This window comes from Cyanistes caeruleus, chromosome 5 (genome assembly GCF_971803275.1).
Source record: "Cyanistes caeruleus chromosome 5, bCyaCae1.hap1.1, whole genome shotgun sequence".
NCBI classification, from domain to species: Eukaryota; Metazoa; Chordata; class Aves; order Passeriformes; family Paridae; genus Cyanistes; species Cyanistes caeruleus.
Window position 1 is genome coordinate 40,590,750 of NC_141705.1, and position 23,355 is coordinate 40,614,104.

Sequence of the window (23,355 nt, forward strand, 5' to 3'; positions counted from 1 at the left end):
CTCCCTCCACTCTTGCAGGGCTGTATGCACAGTGGGAGTGGAAATAACTGAAATCAGGAATTACTGACACATGTACATTTCCAAGCAGGCATACAAAAACCTTTGCAGGCTAGACTTTATTCTACATATTAGCCTTAAGTGACAGAACACGTTGCTTCAAATAGCTGAGACTGAGGGAAAGTTGTTTGTTTTGGGATCTTTCTTCAGCTCAGCTACTGTTCTGGGTATTTATCTGGATGAAACGTAGGACTGTTAAAAGTTATACAGCCTACCAAAAGCAGCAAAGCTATCTGCTTTCCCTGGTTACAGAAACAAGATTTATTGCCAAGAAAGTTAGATGACACAAGCAATTTATCCTGCAGAGAATCAGAATGAAGCCAACCCCGAAGTCACTCATTAGGGGCAGTAAGAACAACAAAATCAATACACACTCATTCTGTCCTGAAAATAAGATTTGTGTTCTGCAGAGACAACAACAAAAGGACTCTAGTACCAAGATTTAATGTTCTTCTCTTGTAACTACTATGATAGAGTTTTCATAATATTCAGGTTCTAGCAGCAACCTTACAGTGGTGTAAAACTGAAAGCCAATACCAAAATACCCACCCATGTGCAGGTTTTATTCATAATCTGAGCTTTAGTTGAACAAAATTTTAATAAATCTGCTTGAAATTTTCACTCTTGTATTACAGCACTTTAGAGAGCAGAAGATTTCTTGGAGAATCCATGTATAATTTCCCAGAATGTCAGAGAACCTGATTTACAGGAATTCAGGAGCTAGAAACAGAAAGCCATAAATTGGATTGCAATGCCTTCCCACTGTGTTGCCCCATCCTTGACATAGTCCTTTAACAAAACTACAACCTGCAGCCAGGCAGGACACCTTTCTGCTTGGAAAATTACACAAAAAACTGAAGACAGAACTGTGCAAAGAAACTTCATAGCTGTCACTAACTGTTCTGTCTGGAAACTTCAATTGAGTAATTATGCAATGGCCTATGACATCATTAGGTTGTCAGCACTGATGAGCTTAGACAGTATTTTCAGACTGAGGCTTTCACATTTTCTAGCATATGACTGTTTTCTCTGAGACCTCAGAGGCACTTAAAGTTCAAGAATCAAGAAGTGCTTATAAATCTCCAGACTGACAAAATCCAAGAAGTTGGCAGGCTTTCTCACAGTCTCCAGCACTTGTATCAAACTCTTCATGCTGTAATCTGTTTATGCCCTGAGAAGGGGCAGCTTCTTATTCCCAGACCATCAAGTAGCTACACATATGCTACTTAAAACTATAGCTTTATTTTCAAATCATATATATTTTATTTCTATATAAAGCAATCAGCAGCACTTGCATGTTTGCAACTACACAATTATATATCTGAATTATATTAATGGCAAATCAAAGAAATTCTTCACAAGAAAACATGTCCACCACACATATCAATTCTCTAGGGCATCTGTCTACAGTAGCATGGGTGTTCCAATTTCAGCTTTCAGGTTTCCTGATTACTTAAGGTGCTGAAAAACTCTCCAAAATATTCAGCTACAACCAAGATTTAAATCAACCTGTTGAAAGGCCAAATAAATCTCAAATATCTATACCATCTGTTACCTAACAAGTCCTGATACAGCACTTTTCTTTAAGATTTCTTTAGAAATAGCTAGGTTTTAAAAATAGCAAGCCATTTAATTCTCATTCTCCATCAAAATGAGACACAGCACTACTAGAACTTCTGGAATAACAAATAACATTCAGCACATGCTTACTCAGGTTCAACTGAGATAATGAACATCATAAGAATGTATAGTGGCAAGAATTTGCAAGTCTTTGTGACCACTGCTGTCAAACATGCTTTGATTCTGTCAAATAAGACATCACTTCAGTGCAAAATTCAATACCTGGACTTGAAAGCACGTGCTGAACAAAAGTCATTGCTCTTCTGCCCACCTTCTGGTCATTGGCTTCTCAGCCAACTCCTTTAAAACAGCATGTGAAAATAGCTAAGCAGCATGCAGGTCTCGGTGGAAACAAGCGCAGAAATTACTTCCATATAACTACTGCTTAATATTCCTTTCACACTTGCGTCTGTGCTGAGACCTAAGCAACAGAGGTGTCATTCTCCCTCCAACACTGATTTCCAGCAACTCCAGATGCCGGAAGGACCCCTAATTTCAGTCACTCTCAACATCCAGAATTGCTTTCCATTCAGAGCCATTTTCAAGCTACATCATGAAAAGGTCATGAATTTGGCAAGAACAATTTCTTGGTTGTGAAAAAACTAGTTTGATTTATGGAGACAATAATTCTTTAAAATGCCAACCACGACAGGATTCATTCAAGATTTACATTTAAATTTGATATAATATTGTCATCCTACAATCTATAACATTTATAACTGTTTTGATAAAAGAACTTACAAACTAAGGTGTACCTATTACATTTTCATGCAATCATACTCAGTATTCAAAGTTAAATCAACTCCAGAAAGTAAGCAGAGTAATTCCAAAGACACTGCTCATGTTCCCAGGTCTCCACTTGAGAGAAGCAGAAACAATGGAAATTTGACATGTCAGAACTAGGAACTCTTTCAGACATTTAAGCACTACACAAGAAGAAATCCCAAAGAACATTGCTCCGCAAGCTTATGCTCCATAGGATATTGTTCCAGCAGATTAATCTGTCTGTTTCTCTTTGCTCATTTTGGTTATCCTCTCTATGCTGAGAGCTATAGGTAGTTTATTGTTTTAGCTGAATAATCATTGCCAGAATTAGCCATTAGCCTTGAAGTGCCTTGGGATGTCAAATATGTCCAAGTTGAACAATTCTCCCAGGTAGACATCTCACTGCCTGAAGATCCTGCATGCTACCACTGTAGTGTTCAAACACAGAACACCCAGGAAACTGCTTACTAACATTGCCAGCACTGCCTCTAATCCTCCTTATTAAGCCAGTTAAGCAGTTACCTGACATCTGCCAGAGCATTTCAGATGCTTTCGATCACATTCAGAGTTATATCCCAAACACAGAAGTAAAAAGAGATTGGTACTTGATGCATTAGCCACACACAATTTTCAAATACTTTTCTTCTTATACGAACGCACTGAAGTTATCTTTAGAGTGAAGATTAAAAATAAGAATAAATTTAAGACAGAGTTAAAATACTTTCAGTAACAAAACTAGTAACTCTGAATTTTGAAGCTCTGATTTTCACTAAACAGTGTGCAAATTTCAAGTTATGTCCATGATTATATTTTGCAGATGGGCAAAAGATGAAAACTGGTGTCTTGACTCCTGGCAGCAACCATGGGAAATGCAGAAGAATGAACCATAGGAAACAATTCCACAGTATGCATGAAAACAAATAATCAGAAGTATATTTTTATTAGAGTATTTACATTATTTGTATTTTTTTTCACTTCTGAAATACAATCAGTGAAATAAAACAAGAATTTTGGTCAAATTAGAGATTATAGCAGAGTGTCAGTAATGCCTGTCAGCCTAAAGCAATGGATTAAACAAGTAATCAATAAATACATTATACAAATATATGCACACAAGCTAACTGACCTATTGTCATTGAAGTCTTGATATTAACCTTGTAAAGCGAAATAGCCCTTTGTATCAGAAGAAAAATTCAGAACAAAAATTAAGCCTCCTAAATCATCAGAAAACAATTACAGAAGCAGCAAAATAAAATGATCGTGCATCCAAAACACTCTAAGGTCAAGACAGACAAATCTGTTCCTGTATCTTACAGCTTCCTAATGCATCCCCAAAACCAAAGCTTTGAGTGCCTCAAAGTTCTAAGAATTACAAAAATATGATCACTTTCAGTGAAACATTTACAGTAAAGAAGATGCCAAAACATTACTTCAGTCATCATTCAAGGAAGTCTCAAAATCAGGTCAAACAATAACATAAATTTGGAACTGGCTGTGCAAAGCCAACAGACTGTAACACTGATCGCTGACACTATTAAGAAGCCTTGATTCAGTGTCTGTTTATACAGAGACAACTGCCAAGTCCTTGACTGTTTATTTTAATGATAGACATTGCCTAAAAAATTCCCCACAGAAAATGTATCCACAACACAACATATGAATCAGGTTCCTGATTTACTGCAGTGCAGAACTGGCAATATCCCAATGATATTCTGGCAACTGCCCAACTTTTAGAAGGCACAATACACCTTTAGGAATATTTTCAGGACAAAATGGAAGAGGCCAGCCCTGCTGCAGCACTTGTTTGCATTATTAAATATATTGCTGCAGAACTTCCACAGAAACCTATGGATGTAGAGAAAGCACGAATGAATATACATATATATATATATATATATATATATATATACGCACTGCCTGAAGAGATCTACCTGAAAATTTAGATTATAGAATCATTTAGGTTGGAAAAGATCTTTACAGTCATGAAGTCCAACCATTAACCCACCACTGCTGTGTTCACCACTAAAACCATGTTCCCAAGCACCATGTCTACATCTTTTAAATACCCCCGAGCATGGTAACTCAACCACCTCCCTTGGTAGGCTGTGCCAGTGCTTGACAACAATTTCTGTAAGAAATTGTTACTGCTTTCTAATCTAAACCTCCCCAGCACAACTTGAGGCCAGTTCCTCTGGTCTTATCACCTCTTACTTGGGAGATTCTCTAGCAATTCTTTTCTACAGTCTTTTGGGAATTAAGGTTTGTATCTGCAAGATAGAAATATATACAACTACAGACTACATACATTGCATCTATAAAAGCACTCCATCTCAACACAATTTCAATAAGGTGGTCTCAAGCAGTGCTGTTCTGCTTAAAAATCATGAGACCCTGAGATTAGTTCAGCTGGCTAAAGCAGAGTGCTAATGATGCCAAGGTTGTGGTTTTGATCCCTGAATGGGCCATTCACTAAAGAGATGGATATCAATCCCCGTGAGTCCCCTCCAACTCAGAATTTTCTCTGAGTACGTGTGTGTGTGTGTGTGTGTGTGCGTGTGTGTGTGAATAGCTAAAGATAGTTTTATCTCATTTTTGTCACATTTCAAGTCAGGCTATGCAGATACATACAGCAACTTTGGGATAAATTTTCGTTGGTTTACATGCACTGCTTTCTGTGCTCCTGAGGGTCTTCAGGGCAATACATTGCCGTGAAAGAACCATGAATTCAATATATGTCACTTTTATTTATTTTATTTTATTAGGACTTAAAAGCATGACTCTTGGATTCCCACTCTTAAAGACTACTCACAGATCTATTTCTCACCTGTCCTTGCACAGAACTACTGCCCTGCAGCATTTTTGAGACATTCTGTTCTACTTCATGAAAGGACACCAACATTTTCATCTAAGAAAACAATCAATGTTTGAGTATCTACCAAGAAGTTGTGCTCCTTTATTCCCCTTCCAGATTTCCTTGTTTCAGGATTTGATGCCTGAGCCAATCCAGCCCTCAGAAGGGCTGCATGACTAGTCCAAAATCAATGTGTTTGGGTCTCCTGATTTGACATAGTGGTGTAATTCAGAATACTTGGGGTAAGGCTGGATGCATATATTACTGCTAATAGACCTGAGAACTTAGTTCTAATCATAGAAATTTCAAAAATAATCAGCTGAAATTATATAGCTTTATCTTTTTTCAACACTTCTCATCCCCTTTTCCATCCCCATTCCACCACCATTCAAGCACTACAGTCTCAATGCAAGTTTTTCATTCCTGACTGCAAATTAGGAATGAGGAAAAAAATCAAGACACAATGTAATTGTACAGCTTCTTGTCTCACATCTGCCTACCCCGGTCAGTAACTTAGAAACTAAGTCTTTAGTTTGCTATTTCTCATTTCAGCCATGAACATTCTCTGTAGTAATAATTGTCTTTTACAAGCAACATTTTTTCTCTCCAATCTCCAGTTTGTAAATACAACTTCTACTTTTCTTTCTCCATGCTGAATTTTATTAAAAGTTACAAACTGAATTACGTAAAAGCACACAAACATTTTGACATTAGACAAGAGCACGGCTGAAAAATACATACAACCCTCATATGACTAATGAGGAAAAAGAGGTGCTTGTTTTATTAGACACATACTCGTTTGCTTACATCCAAAGCACTTATTGCCAAAGATTCCTCTGCCATCATAGCACAAAATTAAATTTTGATCTGAAAAATTTTGTTCAACCATCCAGAGGTATAAACACCTGCTACAAATCTGCTAGAACGCTTGTTTCCCAAAGAAAATGCTAATTGGAAGCTCAGTGTAGGAGACATCAAGAATTACTATCATGCAGATATGAAAAAAGAACATTTTTTTTGCTTTGGATTACTGATAAAATATTTATTAAGTGACCAAAACAAGTATTTTTTTAATGAGATCTCTAAGTAGATTTGAATAAAGGTAGCAAGTTAAAAAGAAAGGAAAACAAATATGCATGTCAAGCAAGCCTCAATTCTGAAGTTTTCCTTTGCAAGTTTTAAGCCCTTTTATCATTAACTTCCCATCAAATGAAAGGAGTAGAATGACTGGCAAATGAAGAATAACTCAAGCTGAACTGCCACTTCTAATAACCCAGTTTCCATTTAAACAGTGAGATGGCCGTAGGGTTTGAGAATTTGTCACTACCATGTACACCCGCTGATAGTAAAGTAAATGCAGATGAGATGAGCCAATTTTAAGCAACATGCTCCATTTTATCTCTTTGGTCATAAAAAAAAAAAAAAAATCTAGAGAGCTACTATGAAAATCAACAAATTTTTGTGTTGTTTTTTAATGTAGAATAAAATAACTGCTGTGCTTGTAAGGAATGCACATAATTACTTTTCAGCATTGCATACACACAATAGAAACTTACTTTTTTATACCTACCACATGCTATCTGACAAAGCAGACAGACACAGTTTTCACAGTGAAAAATTTTTGATCAAATAATCAGTGTAACTGCATTAGTCTGCACATTAGCATTTAGGGATAAAGATTTGGCTTTTCTGCACTGAGACATTAAGTTTTGCCTCAGGGAGGTCAAACACACAGGTCAATTAGCAGCTCCAACAGTTGCAGCTATTTCAATAGATTTTAATAGATAATAGCATCTGATTTCAGATTTCAATGCAAATATACCAACGCGGGGCAGGGGGGGAAAAGTTCTAACTTAAAAAACAATGTAAAATGTTAAAATCTAATGTTCTTTTGATACCTTAGCCTTTACGATGAAAATAAGAGCGTCAAGTGATAACTCTGGTAAGTTCATTAAAAAGTAACCAGGTTGCATGTTCCAAACTGGTTTTCTGTAGCTTATAACTGAGTAGATCAATCCTAGCCTGGCTATCACTTTGCTTCTCTCCTGTAGTACTCAAAGAATTTTTCCAAACGTGTACATAGCAAAACTGAAATTCCATTTTTTAGAAGAGTGCATCTTCAACACATTGGCTGAATTTGTGAAACAAAAAAAAGGATCCCTCCAAGCTCATTATCCTAAAAATAGAACACTGAAACTAGACTGCAGGTTTCATGGGATTTTCTTACTAAGTAGATCTAAAATTATTCAATTAAAAAAAAAATAAAGCTCACAATAACAGAAAATATATTTTTAGTTTCAGAATACGGAACTTTTTATTTTTTAAAATAAAAATTATTAACTGTTAACTTTCAGGTTTACCCCATTAAACATTAAATCAGAGATGTGAAATGCTAAAACAAGCAAATTTTGCATTAGCATACATATCCAGAAACTGCCAAACTACCCATTAAATCTTTTGAATAAATCATGGGGAAAAAAATGTCAAGAAGCAACTAAATAGGAATGGCAGGCAAACAACCAAAGTGAAGATGAAGTCACATGAAAGGAGTGACAAAGAAAATCAGTGCAAAAGAACTGCAAAATGCACTTCCAGTTAACCCAGATTTCAGTCTCCCATTTGTGAATTGTATTTTCTCAGGCACATATTTCCTGTATTTTTTTGCCTGCATTGAGTATATGGTTAGCTAGGAGTATGGATTCATTCAGCATATAATTCAAATTTAAGTCAATGCTTAGAATGACCAAAATACTGGATCTAAACTAAAACCCTGTTACATAAGAGACATAAACCAACTGCCCAGAAGAGGACAAATCACCAGCATAATGGTCCCTAGCAAACTAGTGTGTAAAATGAATAGAGATTATATTGGTCTAATTAAAATTTTCTATCCACCTATAGATTTTATCTATCCACCTATGGATTTTGACCTTGTCTATTTCCCATACATAACATTCGTGGGTTTCGTTAGACCTTAATTTAACTTCACTGAGTGGTCAAGGCCCAGCATTTCAGTTTACTCAATCACATCTTCCTCCTCATGCTCCATACAGGAAAAAATTACACATGCACAAAAGAAGGCACAGAAGTGTATTCTTTGTATGCTTACTGTTCAAATAATGCCAGACAACTTAGAAAAATATGAATTTAGAGTCTGGGTTGGGGGCAGCAAGTAAGAATCTGATAAATGTTTTAATAAATTGCTTCCAGAGATGAAGCTATTACAATTCTCAGATCTCTAGTGTAAGTCTGAGCTGACACTAGAGCACATCCCTGCTAATTATAAACCATGTTAGATTTGTCAATTTGGCACCACTGGCACGAGAAGCTGATCACTACTACTTTCACAAAACTGAAGTAAGACTAAATGACAACTAATGAGAAGACATCCCACAACCATTTATTAGTTTTATATAAATTTAATCCAACATGCACTACCAAGCAGGAGCCACTGTTAGCTCTCTCCCTGGCACTAGCAAATTTCTTTGGTGTTTGATGATGAAAACAATGTGGATCATCTATATTTACAGACTGTGCATGCTAAGCAAGGAATTTTGGCATTTAAAAAGTCCTCAACTCACTTTAATATGAATTAATTCTTTGAACATCATACAAGAGAAGCAGAAATACTTACTAGTACAGTACTTCATTTGCTTCATGCCTTTCGTATCTAACAGTTTCACACATCAGTCTGAAAGAGAAGAAGTCAATTTTAGTTATGATTCCTATCAGTGTCACAAAGACTTCACTTTCTCAAGTTACTCAGCATTTCCATAAGTAACTCCAGCATGTACAGAAACCAACCACTAATTTAAATCCAAGCTGATTCATAATTCAAGAGAACAAACTGTAAAATCTAAGCATGTAAGTTATTTGTTCATCATTAGATCAGATTTGATTTAGGACAATAGATTTAGCTGTTCCAATAAAAAAATTCTATAAATAAATAAGAATGATATCGATCTGATTTTCCATAGTGATGTGATAAAACCAAGTAGCTTTTTATGTTTTTTTTAGAAAAACAATTCTGAATTTTAGAAACGGTTGGAAATGTACTATGTGCAACACTAATCAGAGATACAATATAAAAACTGCTCTCTTTTTCAAGTCAGGCCCAATAGATAAAACAAGAAATTATGTTGCATGGTAAATCAATGTTTCTCATTTTGCTAAAATTCAGCAACTTGCAAATTACCATGAGATTTTGATGTTGAAACCCCAAAGGGCTCAAAGTGGAGAGAATTTCCTGCAGGAAAATCCTCTGTCTGGAGGGAAGGATTAAAGTGCCTTCGTATTCACTGTCTGCCTGACAAATGTGGCATAATACAGAGCAACTATAACAGAACTTACCACATACTAGGAAATGCAATGTTAACTTGATGTAGAAAAATCACAATGCCATTTCTGTCTACTGCATCAAGGAAACAGCCTTGAATTTCTGGGGGGGGGGGTGGCAACAAGAGAAATCCCACTGCCTCCCTTGCTGTAGCTCTAAAACAGACTGCAAACCCCAAGGCTATTTGACAGTCAGACAGAGATTTACCTAAGAGGCTCATGAGAACAGTCAAATAAGGAACTATATTTAAATTCTGGAAATAAATTCTCTTTCCTCACATAATCCATCATCAGAATCTCGGTGTATCAATGACCAGCTGCCAGCAATCGTAAGTAGACAAAAGCACTCAAGAATTGCTGCTCAGGCAAAAAGTCTCAAAAAACTTGATTTGAGGCCTGTAAGAGTTGGTCTGGGTTCGACATCACCATCAATTGCCATTTACTAGATCATTCATTTCAGCAGTCAACAGACTGCTACAAAAGTCACCTTAGCACTCATATCTCACAGGATTTTATGTATTACTTAAGTGATACTGAGAAAAAATGCTTATTCTGTTCAGAAGTGGCAGGCTTATAGTGGTATCATGACTATTCATAAATTGTTAATAGAAAATGGACATCTTAATTCTGTTTGCAAAGCAATAGATATAAAAATTAAGAATCAAGTTTTACTACCACAGCCTTTCCCACACCCTAGTAGTTTATATCTACACTTTGGACCATCTTTGAGAACTTTTCTCACAGAAAAATGTCTCTGTTTAATGAAATCAATCATCATGTATTGCATATAAATTTCAGCTAATGAAAAATCTGTTTCCATCCTGGCACAGCAAAGAAACTTTGAACCACAGAACCATCTTTTTTTTCGGACACTTCTCTCCACCATAAAATTGGGTCTCATCACAATCTTTTACAGACACTGAGAAGCTACTGTCTCTGCTTCTACCTCCTGGGTTTCCCCATCTTCCCTCTCTGATCCTGTTTTGAGAGGGAAGGGGAGCACAGACACGAAGTCACTGGTGAGCACATACCAGAGGAGAAGTCATTGCTAGAAGTCAGTTTTAAAAATTGAAATACTGCTTAAGGATAGTCTGTGCCCTACTGGTCTGGAATGATGCTGGGCAATGTGCCACCTAAGAGCAGGAGTCACAGGCAACAGAATCACTTTAACAAGCAAGTTTTGTTCCCCTCTGAATTGGGATAGAAGGAAGCACATTCTTGATAAAGTCACGCAAGTTCACCACTGGCACTGAGTTTTACAGCATTTTGGTCCCATTATTAGGACAGCAATAGGGGAGAAAAGGCCTCTTACAGAAGGTAGCCAAGCATTTCAATTTTTGTGTTAAAGTGGAACAGTCAGAAATTACAGTGACCAAGTAGTACAAACTAGATCACTTCATCAAATGTTTGAAAATTTTAATTAGCTCTGATCAATACTGGTGTCCAGTTTTTGCTCAATCACTCAAACATGATCTTTATCCACTTCCTCAACAAATGCAATAAATTACAGATGAGATCACCAGCAAGCCATATGCTAAGTTATTCACTACTAGAGGTTACATTTAATACTTTGGGGTTTTAATGAATCTCAGAGGCTTCTGTGGCATTCCACTGCCATAAGAAGAGTTGTATCCTACAGGATACTATAAAAGCTTTCAGTCCAACATCTGCAGGCAGCCCAGCCTTTTCCATGTATGGTACTGTAAACAGAAGCTCTCTTTGAGGAATTCGCTATGCTGGGAGAGTGAGTTCCACACATTCCTCAGCAAGAAGCTCATGCTGCACAGGAAGCCAAAAAGCACACATTAACATACCACACCACCATATGTGCACACTTTGATCTTTGTAAACAAGTTAACATCACTTCTACTCCAGCTATACCAAACTTCACATGCTTAAAGTATTGTATGTAACAACATAACACAAAATACTTCAACTGAATGCAACCATGACCTCCTTCCAAAGCAAAAGTAATTACAGAGACTTCTTTGAAGTTAACATTCACATTGCAAAATGTGTCTCAAGCACTTTGGAAGAAAGCAAGCCCCACCTTTTATTTTCTCTGAATTACAGAATATTGGCTTGGGAATGTGCACTCCCACAGAATGACGAAGCAAGAAGCCAGAAATTAGAACCTAAACTGGCATAAATCAAGTCAAAGTTGCTTCAGCATCTCCAGATGTGGCAAATGTTGGCAAAGCTCAAGATATAAACCAGCAGTAATTCACCCCTCTCTACCCACAGGGCACACAGGAGATGTGCTGGCCTCCTCCTGTAGCTGCCAGCCTCACTCTGATGCCCAAATACCCTTAGAAACCTCTGCTATAAGATGCTTATGGGAGGACAGTTGAAACAACTACTTAAAAATCAAACAAACACAGGTCTTCACAAAAAGATGGGACGCCCTCAAAAAAGTTTTGACTTGAATTCATTTGCTTCATGAAACATTTTAGTAAGAAGTGTGGATGACATCTATCAAACATCTTCACTAGTATTATTTGCATGTTTTACATAACACATCTAAAATCTGCACACAAAAGCAAGCACAAACTGAAACAGAAGCTGAAATACAGACTCTGCTCCATGATTACTATATTACATAGATGATTTAATCAATTAATGTGCTTGTTCTCTGTAAGTATTTAGTTCAAAAGATTGAAAAGAAAATAAATGCATCCATAATAGAGAGAAATAGGAAGAAACAAATAGAGATACACTATGCAGACATACAAGGAGGAAGAATTAGAAAAATAAAGAAGGGAAGAAAAGAATGCAGTGATGGGCAGTTTGAGGTAGGGTACACAGGAGTAGTATATGGTTACCACAATTACTGTTCCTTTGCCTTGTTAGTGCATTAACATATATGGTTTTTAATGATAAAGTATCGTACCTTAGCTGATGCTCTCTCAGATTAGACAATGCTTCCATTCCATGTAAATATGAATACACAATCTCCAAGTCCTACAAAAACAAGGAAAACGTTTTTAGTATTCTCAGTTTGGCACAAGCTGTTAAAATACTGGTTTTAAAAGCATCCAAGGTTCTCTTAACAGGGGTCATAGGGACACTTTCAGGAGGTTACAGGCAACCTGAAGGAACACCTTTGATTATAATTTGGAACCTCACACGAGGAAGAATGATAGTATGTCGGCATCAAATACAGAAACCTTTCTGATTTTGCTGTCATTGCTCTATGTCTAGGAAACAAGCCTAGTCCAGAATTACAGTGAACTATTTTGCAACTATCACAGTCCTGCTTTCCAAAGCCAGCATCCCAAAGCTTTCATTTACTTTGTAAAGCAAGGTCATAAGAAATCGGTCTTTTCATGTTCAGGGGAAAAGAAAAAAAGTACAACATAGTCTAATGAAATACCCCATTGTAAAGAGATATTTCTAAAATTGTATCCTCTTCAAACAGAGATAATCCACAATCTTAAATGAGAATAAAAAAGCTGGCATGAACAGAACATTATTGGCACGAAATAATAAGAAAAACCAATTATGATCCTAGTTGTAACGTGGTAAAATTTTACATTCAGCCATTGTGGACCTCCAATATCCAGCTGACAAAACATTAATAAAGATATGAAAACAACATCCAAGACTGAAACATCCTGAAATGCAACTGTGGAAACACTAATGCCAGGCTGCTCAAGTTATACTTAAAATAACTACAGCATTTAAGAGAAAGCTTCAGTCAAGCCAACAACCTCTATTTAGAGTGACTTAACTTTGGCTCATGGATTTCATGCTGTTTCATCATCCTTTTTCTTATTTTAAAACTTGCTAGTTGAGAGACAAAGTATGATCCATAACTCATCAAAAATCAGAGCAACAGTCCACCAACCACTAGCAGAGGCTGACAAAGCTGAGAATAAACTAACACCAACACCACTCTCACAACTTACTGTAAGAAGATGTTTTTCAAGTAATGGAATATATCAAAGCTATCAAATTTGTGAATTTAAAATTGCCTAAAAAGAACAGAAATACTTGTTTTCAGACACAATGAAAGAATGTTCTCTGGGCAAAGACAAAGAATTGACATTGCAGAGAGAACTTCAATTTAAGAAAGAAAAAGAAAATGCCAATAAAAATATTAAGTGTAGAAATACGTTGTACTTGTTAAAACCGTGGTACAGATCAGAAAAGATACCAGGAATGACACTCAGTGGCTAAGGCTAAATAAATGTTATTCACATTCTTTAGCAAAAACAATGTCACAGTTGAAAAGGCAAATGTTCAGTTTGAAAAAGCAGAAGAAACATGCAAGGCAAAGGGCTGCAATTTCACTTCAATTTTGGCCCTTCTGCTCCCCTGCCCTCTAGAGGCTTTGGTCCTGTGAAGAGCAGAGGGCACATCAAAGACAAAAGTAATTAAGCACATATTGGGATGGAGTGACACTCTGCACATACAACTAGAGAAGATACAGTAGTGGCTCAACTCTTTACTCCTTTTTTCATACAAATAAAAGTGTGTGAAAAGACATGTCTGCTGTAGTCAGTGACCTGCTCATTCTGCAGACAGGCTGGAGGTGAGCACAGGCTCCCAGGAGCCCTGTGCTGGCAGCAGTGCAAGATGCAAGCCAGACAGTCCCCGTGGCACCGCTGCTGCTCATCCAGACGCGCCGGACTCCACGGCACAAACCAACAGCTGCCATGGGAAGCTGGGAGGGGACCACTGAGGATTGGATGCTTGTAGCAGCATCTTACATGGAAAAGAGCCTGGCCAGAAAGTGCTGCCCTAACGCATTTCCAGCAAGTCTCGCTAACAACAAGCAGAGAAAAAAGGAGAGTAACCTCCTGTGACCGTCTTGCACAGAGGTCTCTCTGGGGTGGCAGAGGCTCTCTGCTGTAAAGTATTCACAGAAGAATAGAGAACCATTAAGGATGCTAGCTTGCAGACCCAGGAGTGGACCCAGGTGCATGTGGTTTCAAAAACTGATGGGTGACACAAACCAAGTGATCAACCCTACAGGTGGACAAAGGAGTGATGAACGCAGGTCGTGTTCCGAGAGAAATGCAGCTGAAGTGACTCAGTGCAGGGGGAATGCATTAAATCAGGGAAGGGAGTCGGTCTGAGTTAAAGGGGATGTTAAAGATCATAATTCCAACACCCCTGTCATGGGCAGGGTCTCTTTTCACTAGATGAGGTGTTTAAAAGCCTCATCCAGCCTAGCCTAAAGTCATTCTGACCAATTTCACAACCAACAAGGTATGTTTAGTGAACTCCTTTCTTTAAAGTAAATAATTCCCTTTCTAAATACAAATATTTGCAAATACAACATCCCACAGGTCCCCAGATGAGGAACTGCAGATGGTGGATGTCCTTGACTAAAATTTATAAAAAAAGGGATAAAAAGAGATTTACTAAAAAACAAAATCTTAAGAACTCTGATAAAAGGGAGAAGTGAGGAAAAAAACACAATTAATGAAGTCTACTTGTGCTTCCATCATAGCTGCTGGCTAATGATACCTCGTCAATGATCTCTCATCTGAGAGAACCAAGATGAAGGCCTTTTTTTTTCGATTTGGGGGAAAAAACGAAAACAAAATGGGCAGCAAGAAAACATTCTAACATCTCAGCTGCCATGCACTGGATGTTTCCAAGAAGTGCCAAAGTGAGCTGCTGCCCATTCCTTAAGCGGGATCTTTCCAGAGGCATCCGGCAGGGAACAGCTCCCTCTAGCACCAAAAGTTTGGCATTGAAATTGAAGTAACAAAAACTCAGCAACATCTCTTTCAATCAACTTCTCCATAATGCTGCAAAGTACAAAAAAACTACAGCAGAGACAAAAGAGCAAATATATATATTCATACGTGGTCAGTAGGCTCTGCACGCTTCCAGTCATCCTGCAGCATGGAAGAGGAGGAAGGCAATTAAAAAAAAATAAAATCAGAATGTCAAGTTATTGTTCTTAGGTCACATCAGTTTTCCATTGTCTCAAGAAAAATTACACTGTGCTTGCTTGTCAAAAATACCCATTATCCAACACAAATAGCTGTTTGAACTTCTTAATTCAAAATGAATTGACAGAATGCAAGAGTCCTTCAGAAACATCTGTGCCAAGTATTGCAATATTCTAAGCAGATTCCAAGTGCATGAAATGAAACCATTTCACAAAAATAACACACACATAAACTTAGGCATGTAAGCTATGAAAGTTTTTGATTTTGATATTGAAGAGGCTTGACAAAAGCTAAACTTCTAAATGTCTCAGGAAAATAACTCTGTCTTTAAAGGACATGGCATGCCTACATGATTTATGCCGACTAGTTAAGCAAAATCCTTAAAGCAGCAGCTAAATTTAAGCTCGCTGTGACTTACACAAACATTTCTGCCAGTTCCCAGTGTCCCTGAAAGCTGCCTCTAGCTAATGCACAGGATATGTAGAAGTAGGCAAGTGAGAAGAGCACAGATGCTTGCTTGGATGCTGTTTTTACAAGGCGAGCACCCAAATAACCACCGGAGGGCAGAGCGAGCCACCGAAACTTCAGAGAACGCCATTCTCTCCAGTTTCTCCCTTCATTGTTTCCAATGTAACTCGGTGAGAGTTTGCCAAGAGGAGCAAAGCTAATCATCACCACTACAACTGGTCAAATATTCTGCTACAGGAAGGACTACTTAGCCAAAAGTTCAGAGAACTACCAGCTTTCTGCTTTCTAGTTTTATCCAGCTGGCAGAATTAAAAGAAAAGAAAGGGGAAAAAAAAGAAAAAGCCAAAGGCTCAGTTGATCTTGCTACACAAAGGTTGTGGCAACAGCTTGAAAAAACATCTCAATGGAAACTCCAAACCCAAAACTTAAATGCAAAGCACAAATCAGCACAACTTTTAAGGCTTGTTTTTATTTAAATGAAAGCTAAAAGACTGAAATCTAATCTACACTTAAATCTGTACTGCAGCCAAAGTCATATGCTTGGGTTGCTGTGTGGGAAGTAGCACAAAATTTGTTTAATTCAGTGTTACTTCTTAATTTACTTGTTTCCTTGATGTCAGATGGATCACTTTAAAGTTCTGACTGTACTTTGAAACAAAACAGAGACACGCAAGTTTTAACCCAGCTCAACTTGAATTAGATCTGCGGAAACATATTGGTCTACAACCTTACCTCTGCTCTCCATTCTAATAAAAATCTGTCTATGTTTATGCCCAGACTTTCTATCCATTTGATTTGTGCTTCAAACATATTTGCCAGTTACACAAATCAGAGAAATCCAAACCACAATGCTAGCCCCAAATTCATACTTGCTTAATGAAGACATTTTTACTTTATTAAGATAATAGAAATGTGAAAATTTGCTATTTTGGACTGAAAAACTTAAACCCCTCTAAAAATTGCAAGCTTACACTGGCTTCACTCCTGCTTTGCATTAAGGTGCGAAACTAAAGACCAAACTCAACTATTCATCCTTGCCACAGTTAAGCAAAATCCTGAGAAATTCATGGCTCTCCAAGTAAGAAATTCACTTATTTCTGTGATGTGGCAAACAAGCAGAGAGCAGCTTTCATCTTATAATAGTTTGGTTTCTTTCAAATCAAAAGGCAAAAATAAAAAACAAGCTAACTCCTTGATTCACAGTCTTGAAAGGAAAAAAAAGTAACTTTTCAGAGCACCTAATATCCACCTGAGGCTCAAAAATATCTGCCTGTTGAGAGCACAATGTATTTTGAAAGGCTGATCTCTTAAAAATAACCTATCTTTAGCTCACACTCAGTCAATCCCCAGGAGAACCAGGCTCCAAAGGGAGGGGATACACTTGCTCCCCACCATATGTTGCCACTCTAGACCACATTTCAAGCCCAAGTTTCACTGCTGTCAAGACAAGAGGTCCCTCCTAGTCCCTCCATGCTGATTCCTGCCACCTCCCCAGCCCCAGGGTGAGCACCTGCTCGAAGAGACCCAGCTTCAGGCCGCTGTCTTGGCAGGATGAGATCCATGAGTTCCAGTGTCGAGGACATGGAGGCAACCCTCTCCTGCAGCCCGGAGGAGGTGGGACCTCAATGTCTTTGATGGGTTTCAACAGACCATGAAACTGCTGGCAGGAAGAGAGGCATTTCTATATGGCTGACTGAACAGTTATTTTAGCTCAGACGGGAACCTCCCCAAATTGTGATGTACTAACAAGAGCAGCAGTGCCAAGTTTTTTCTTCTTACTGAGCAACGACGTGACAATCCAAACCCAGGTTGTGGAAGTCCTGCCTCTCTTTCATTGTAGCTGTAGGCTCCTGTCTTTTTCCCTTTTCTTCACACACCCAGAACCTGAAATCATGAGACTATAGGCCACTAGGGTAGCTATACCAAGCACTCACATTACATTTTTTTTTTTTTTGTTCCCCTCTACTATTGATTCAGCACTGGCCTGTCTGGCTGCCTGTACTGGCTCACCCAGGCCAAAGCAGTGCCAACATCACCAAAAGAAAGAGACTGGACTACAGCAACACCAATCCCATCTGGCTTACACAAAAACCTCCAAGTGCATGGAAGAGCTGTAGCCCACGTAGATTTGTTCACATCTGGCTCACACTAAAATGCCAGGCTCCCACCCAGAGCAGCTCAGGAGATGACACAAGTCACTGCCTTCAGAGACAGCAAGGTGTGCAGGCAGGCAGGGAAGGGCAGGAGGTGGGGGCACATCAGCTGCCCCAGCCAAACCTCCCTCTGCAGCAAAGACCTGAGGGGTACTAAATACTAAGGGTGAGCTCACATCTTGCAAATTCTGACCTGCAAAATACAGGAGCAAACCACAAAAACTGATTTCCACCGTGACAGAAAAATCCAGTATTGCTGATATCAAAATCACTGCCATGCCAAGAAGAACATTTCATCTTCACCTCCAGCGTGCCAGCAGTGGAAAAAAACTTGAACACATTCAGAGCTGCTGTGCAGGAGCATGCCCAGGTATGTACATGCTTATCACTGAGCCATAAAGAGATTAAAAAGAAGTATTTGCCTGCAAATTTTTAACATTCTTTTTCTTACACCAGGACCTTCAAATTCAGGTGAGGGCACTGCCACGTAGGAAGCCTGCCAGTGTCCAACCTATTATACCACCAACTGAAGACAAATTTTTCTTTTTAACTTTACTGTAAGCTACAACAACATTTCTCTGCAAGCCATTCTTACTATTGTACATAAAGATCTGTGGCTTAAAATAAACCAAAGCCTACATTATTGGAAATAATTTATTGATGCTGAATTGGCAGCTATGCAATAAGAAATTAAATATTTAAGTGAAATTACGTATGTTTAATGGCCTCCATTGGTACTTACATGAATGAAATTCCATGAACCGTGTTTTCAGGAAGAACATAAGTTTTGTAAATTTACCTGAAAGTTCTGAAAAATCTTACCATCTTAACATGTATGCATTTATCTCAACTAACATGCATTATATTCTGGGAAATTCATGACAAAACATCACTCCACAGCAACCAGGCATGACCAAGCTTGGGACTCAGCCTTCACCAGAAGGGAGCTTACAAGCCATCCAGCCAACCCAAGCCTTCACTTCCTCTAGGCAGAGGAAAAGAGATACTGTATTGATCTTGTTGAGAGTTGTTGACACACAAAAATTGTTATTTTTAACTCCACCATGGGGAAGGTGGGGATATTTGTTCTGGGTTACAGATGGAATTTTTCAACAGGAGGAACAGGTTATTTTAATCTGGAACTGAAGCACCCATGCATGAAGGGAGCATCTCCATGCATCAGGAGCAACTCCAAAACCCCATAAAGAAAAAGGAGAAATCCCATCTTCCTGGGAGTAGTCCCAGTACAGAATAGAAATATGCTTTTCCAAAGTCTTAATTGAATCACTTCTTTGGTGTCAGATGCTGGATAAACACCATAGGAGCACAGTACAATAACTGAGATAATAAATAGAGAAATATGATATTTCAGCAAGGTACTGAAATCAGCTTTCCCGTCTTTCCAAGATTCTTTCTTTTGTGAATTATTTTCTTTCTAAAGAGCTTCCCTCAAAAGACAATTTCACTACATGCTCATATCTGCATTTTAGAATTTTTTTCCTAATTGGAAGTGTACAGTAATGAGTTGGAAGGTTCAAAGACCCACCCACACTAACAGACTTTTAACACTGTCTCAAGAGTAATCCAATTGATTCAACATATCCTGCTAGTCATAAAGATTACAGCAGAATAAAGAAGAAAAAAAAAAAAAATTAAAGACATTCATTATTATAATCATCCCATAAGATGGGGGGATGAACATGGAAAGGTTAGATGGGAAATTAAAGCCTGCCATGCCATAGAAGTCCATGAGCAAACTAATGAGCATAGGAAATTACAGGGTAGTGCAGTGCATCTCTTTTCTGCTTTCCGGACTTGCAGAAGTCAGACAATTAAATGCTTAACATAAAAGCCCAAGTTCTGCAGTCAGAAATCCAAAGGTTGATTGCATGTCCAAATGCAAGAAAACCAGTTCCAGCACAAAAGATCGTTCCTACTGACAGCATAGTCCATAATTATAAAAGGCACTTCAGTTATTCACCATTAAAAATATATGTACTTGGCTTTTTGCATCTTTTCAATATTTATTGCCAGTAGTGGAGGTTTGTATTAAGGCTGTTAAATACATTTTCACATTCATTGCACAAATATTCAGATCATTTGTTGCAGAGGGATTTTTTTTTAATGCTAAGGAAAGTTTCAAATTGTTTTGAGATAGGGTTATTTATCCCACATTTTTCATTAGCTATGTGAAACAACACCCAGTATCCTGTTAAACAAAAATCAATCTTGCACTAATAAATAGATCAGCTATTAATATGGTGGTACGTATTTTTAAACAACTATTTGTAGCAGAGACCAATTTTATGTAAGTTTATTCAAACATACAGTACTATAATGAATGACAGCTTTCAATTAAAAAAAAAATAAAGAATCAGGAACTGAAAAGGGAAAAATAAAACATAAATGTCCTGGAGTTAAGTCAAAAAGTAACTTCTAGTAGTCACCAAGCTACTGATGGCAGAAGCACTTTAAAGGATATCAGCCCAGAGATAAACATCACGAAGAACAACTAAAGTGGCCAGAAAAAGAAGACCATGGTGAATCATCTAAGATTGCCTTCCAAAAATAGGGTCAGTAGTTAGCTGTGCTTAGAGGATTCCTCAAGAGGTGAGAGAGCAAGATTAAGATATGACAGACACTTTTAGTGGTGGGTTTGGGGGGCTTTTTGAGTGTGCATAATTAGTCTACAGGTTTCAAAGCAGGCAGGTTCATATCCATGACTGAGGTTGCTCACAAGGACTATAGTTCACACAATCTAGGAATAACTAAGCCAGTCAAACAACTTGCCACGAAGGAAGCACACCACTACAAACTTGACCCAGATGAAACCACCATACAAACTTCCTTACAGTGGGCAAGGGCAAACTATTTTGTGAAAAAAATTAAGTCTCTGTAAAGCCTAGGTCCTGGTACTTCAACATCAACTCCAGAGCTACACAGCATTCCTTCTTCAAATGCATCATTAAAAGTGTTGCAATCATAACAAAAATCCCCATAACATACACTTTGTAGCATTCTGGTATTGTGGTGGATGAACACACGGTGGACCAGAGGTGTTAAATGGGGCAAGTATTCCAAATCATGAGCAAAAATGTCACAGTGACACAGGAGAGGTGCCTTTCATCAACTAATACGTGGTAATTGCTCCTGTGAATACTTTAAGCTTTTCATTGTGAAGAAATAGTAAATTCAGTACCAGGATAAGGCAGAAATGTGCCTGAGCTGATGAAGGGGTAACCCACTAAGCCACCTCTGCTCTGTCACCTGCCATCATCTGTCTGTATCTGAAGCTGTAGCAGCCCCAACTGCTCATATTTATGCAATTTCTCAGACATAACTACATTATACCTTGCTTCTAAAACAAGACCTTGGAACAAACCTCCTTGTGCTCTTGGGAAGGAGCAGCCCAGCAATGAAATGGGGGTATCAGCACTGTCCCAAGAGCTGAATGTCATCACACTCCACCCTTTGGTTTGTGCATCTTCTCCCTTGCCAACCAAAACCAAACAAACCCCAAAACTACGCCGAAACACAAGTTCCACCCTCGACCAGAAAAATCACTTCCCAGGCACAATTCAATCCCAATCCAGCCAGCAACACACTCCTTTCTAGCCAGAGCATCAGGGCCACTTCACCTCCACTTTGTAAACTGGGGTTTTTGAGAAGCCCATGAAGCCAGGGGAGATGCTGACCACTCCTCCAGAGGTTACTTGTCAAAAAGCATCACCACTGAGCTGGGCTTAAGCAATGAGGAACTCCAGGCTGCAGCTCCTGGCTTATTACCATGACAACTCACATGCAGAAACAAAAGGAACCCGCACGCGCTGAGAACTGTGCTCTGCCAGAACTTACTACGAAAATATCTCCGTAGTACTATAATCAACAGAAAATACAGTGACTTGTTTTCTGTGGCTGGCTTACAATCATTTTATATTGCTGGCTTACAACCAACCAAAGCAAAAACACAAAACAAGCAAAACAAAAATAAAGTTCCCCTTTCCAACCACAAAGGCAACAGCGGGTATTTGTTGAAGTAAAATTGCACTATTTCTTTTTGCTTTTGAGAGCTTGGGTTTTTTTAAATGGGAAATAATGTTGCTCAGTTTCCTCATATTTATGAATTAAAAAAAAAAGGCAGATACAAGAAAATCATAAGGAAGAGGGAGAAAAAAAACACAACTAGTTTCAAAAGTTTTTATCCCAATAAACATCCTTTATATTCATGTTTTTAAAGAAAGCATTAAAATTCATTTAGACAGATAGCCAAGAGTCATGATCCTTCTTTTTGTTAGCAGATACATTTCAAGCATATTTCAGAGCATTGCTTCCAAGAGATATAAATCTTACTTGAAGCATCAACAGTAGGTCACATGAAGATTATTCCCAGGCTATCAGGCAAATGATCATACTGAAGTACATATTTGCAAGTCAAATCATTCTTCACCCAAAAATTAATCTCAAAAGCTACTGGTGGTCACATCCTTCCAGAGCTGGCATTACTCCTCTGTGTAAAGGAGGCAAACAGACAACTAAAGTCTTAAAGTATAGAACTAACTAAAGTCTTTCCACAGAATAATCATCAAGCCTGAATTAATTTTTTAGCTCACATATTTTCTGAAACAGAGACTTCATTTCATAATTCCAAATTATTATCTTTTGGGATTTTTTTTGACCTTTTTTTTTTTTTCTTCCTATAAGCAACGGTAGAATTCTGAGAGGGACGTAAGTTTCAGGTTTGTTTTTTTAAATATTACCCAGGGTTGAATCAATTCCAGTATTTCGGATGGGCATACTGGGGGCAGTGCTCTGACTTCAGCACACATTTTCATTCTTGGAGCAGAATCATCTAAGAAATCTACACTTCAAATGGGCAAACATCCACAGAGGTCAAGCTTCTGTAGGATCATGGTGGTGGTGAAGCAGGGTCCCTCTCAGGCCACCGCACTGCAATGGAAATGTAGCTCCAAGTGCCCATAGAACCAGATGGAAAACACAAGCTAGTGCCCTTCCACTGCTGAATGACTTCCACAAATTCAGGCTTGATGATTTTTCTGTGAAAAGTACTTTAGAACTTTACTTGTTTGTTTGCCTCCTTTACACAGAAGAGTAATGCCAGCTCTGGAAGGATGTGACCACCACTTTTGAGATTAAGGTGCTCTCTTGGGCTCTGGGAGAGCATCTGTCTGCTCAGAGA

The 23,355-nt window shown here is 38.2% G+C and overlaps 1 protein-coding gene across 32 annotated transcripts in view; it reads right to left on the reverse strand.

Moving 5' to 3' along the window:
* RAPGEF2 (Rap guanine nucleotide exchange factor 2) overlaps window positions 1-23,355 on the reverse strand; it is a 181,900-nt gene that overhangs the window by 112,323 nt on the left and 46,222 nt on the right. For all 32 annotated transcript variants that reach the window (XR_015286523.1, XR_015286524.1, XM_086887896.1 and 29 more), the window contains 2 exons: window positions 12,519-12,589; window positions 8,928-8,984 (listed from right to left, as the gene is read on the reverse strand). Coding sequence is in view for 30 of the 32 variants with exons in the window: in XM_086887896.1 (XP_086744022.1) it covers window positions 8,928-8,984; window positions 12,519-12,589 (128 nt within the window). In the remaining 2 variants the exon portion in view is untranslated. The remainder of the gene's footprint in view (window positions 1-8,927; window positions 8,985-12,518; window positions 12,590-23,355) is intronic.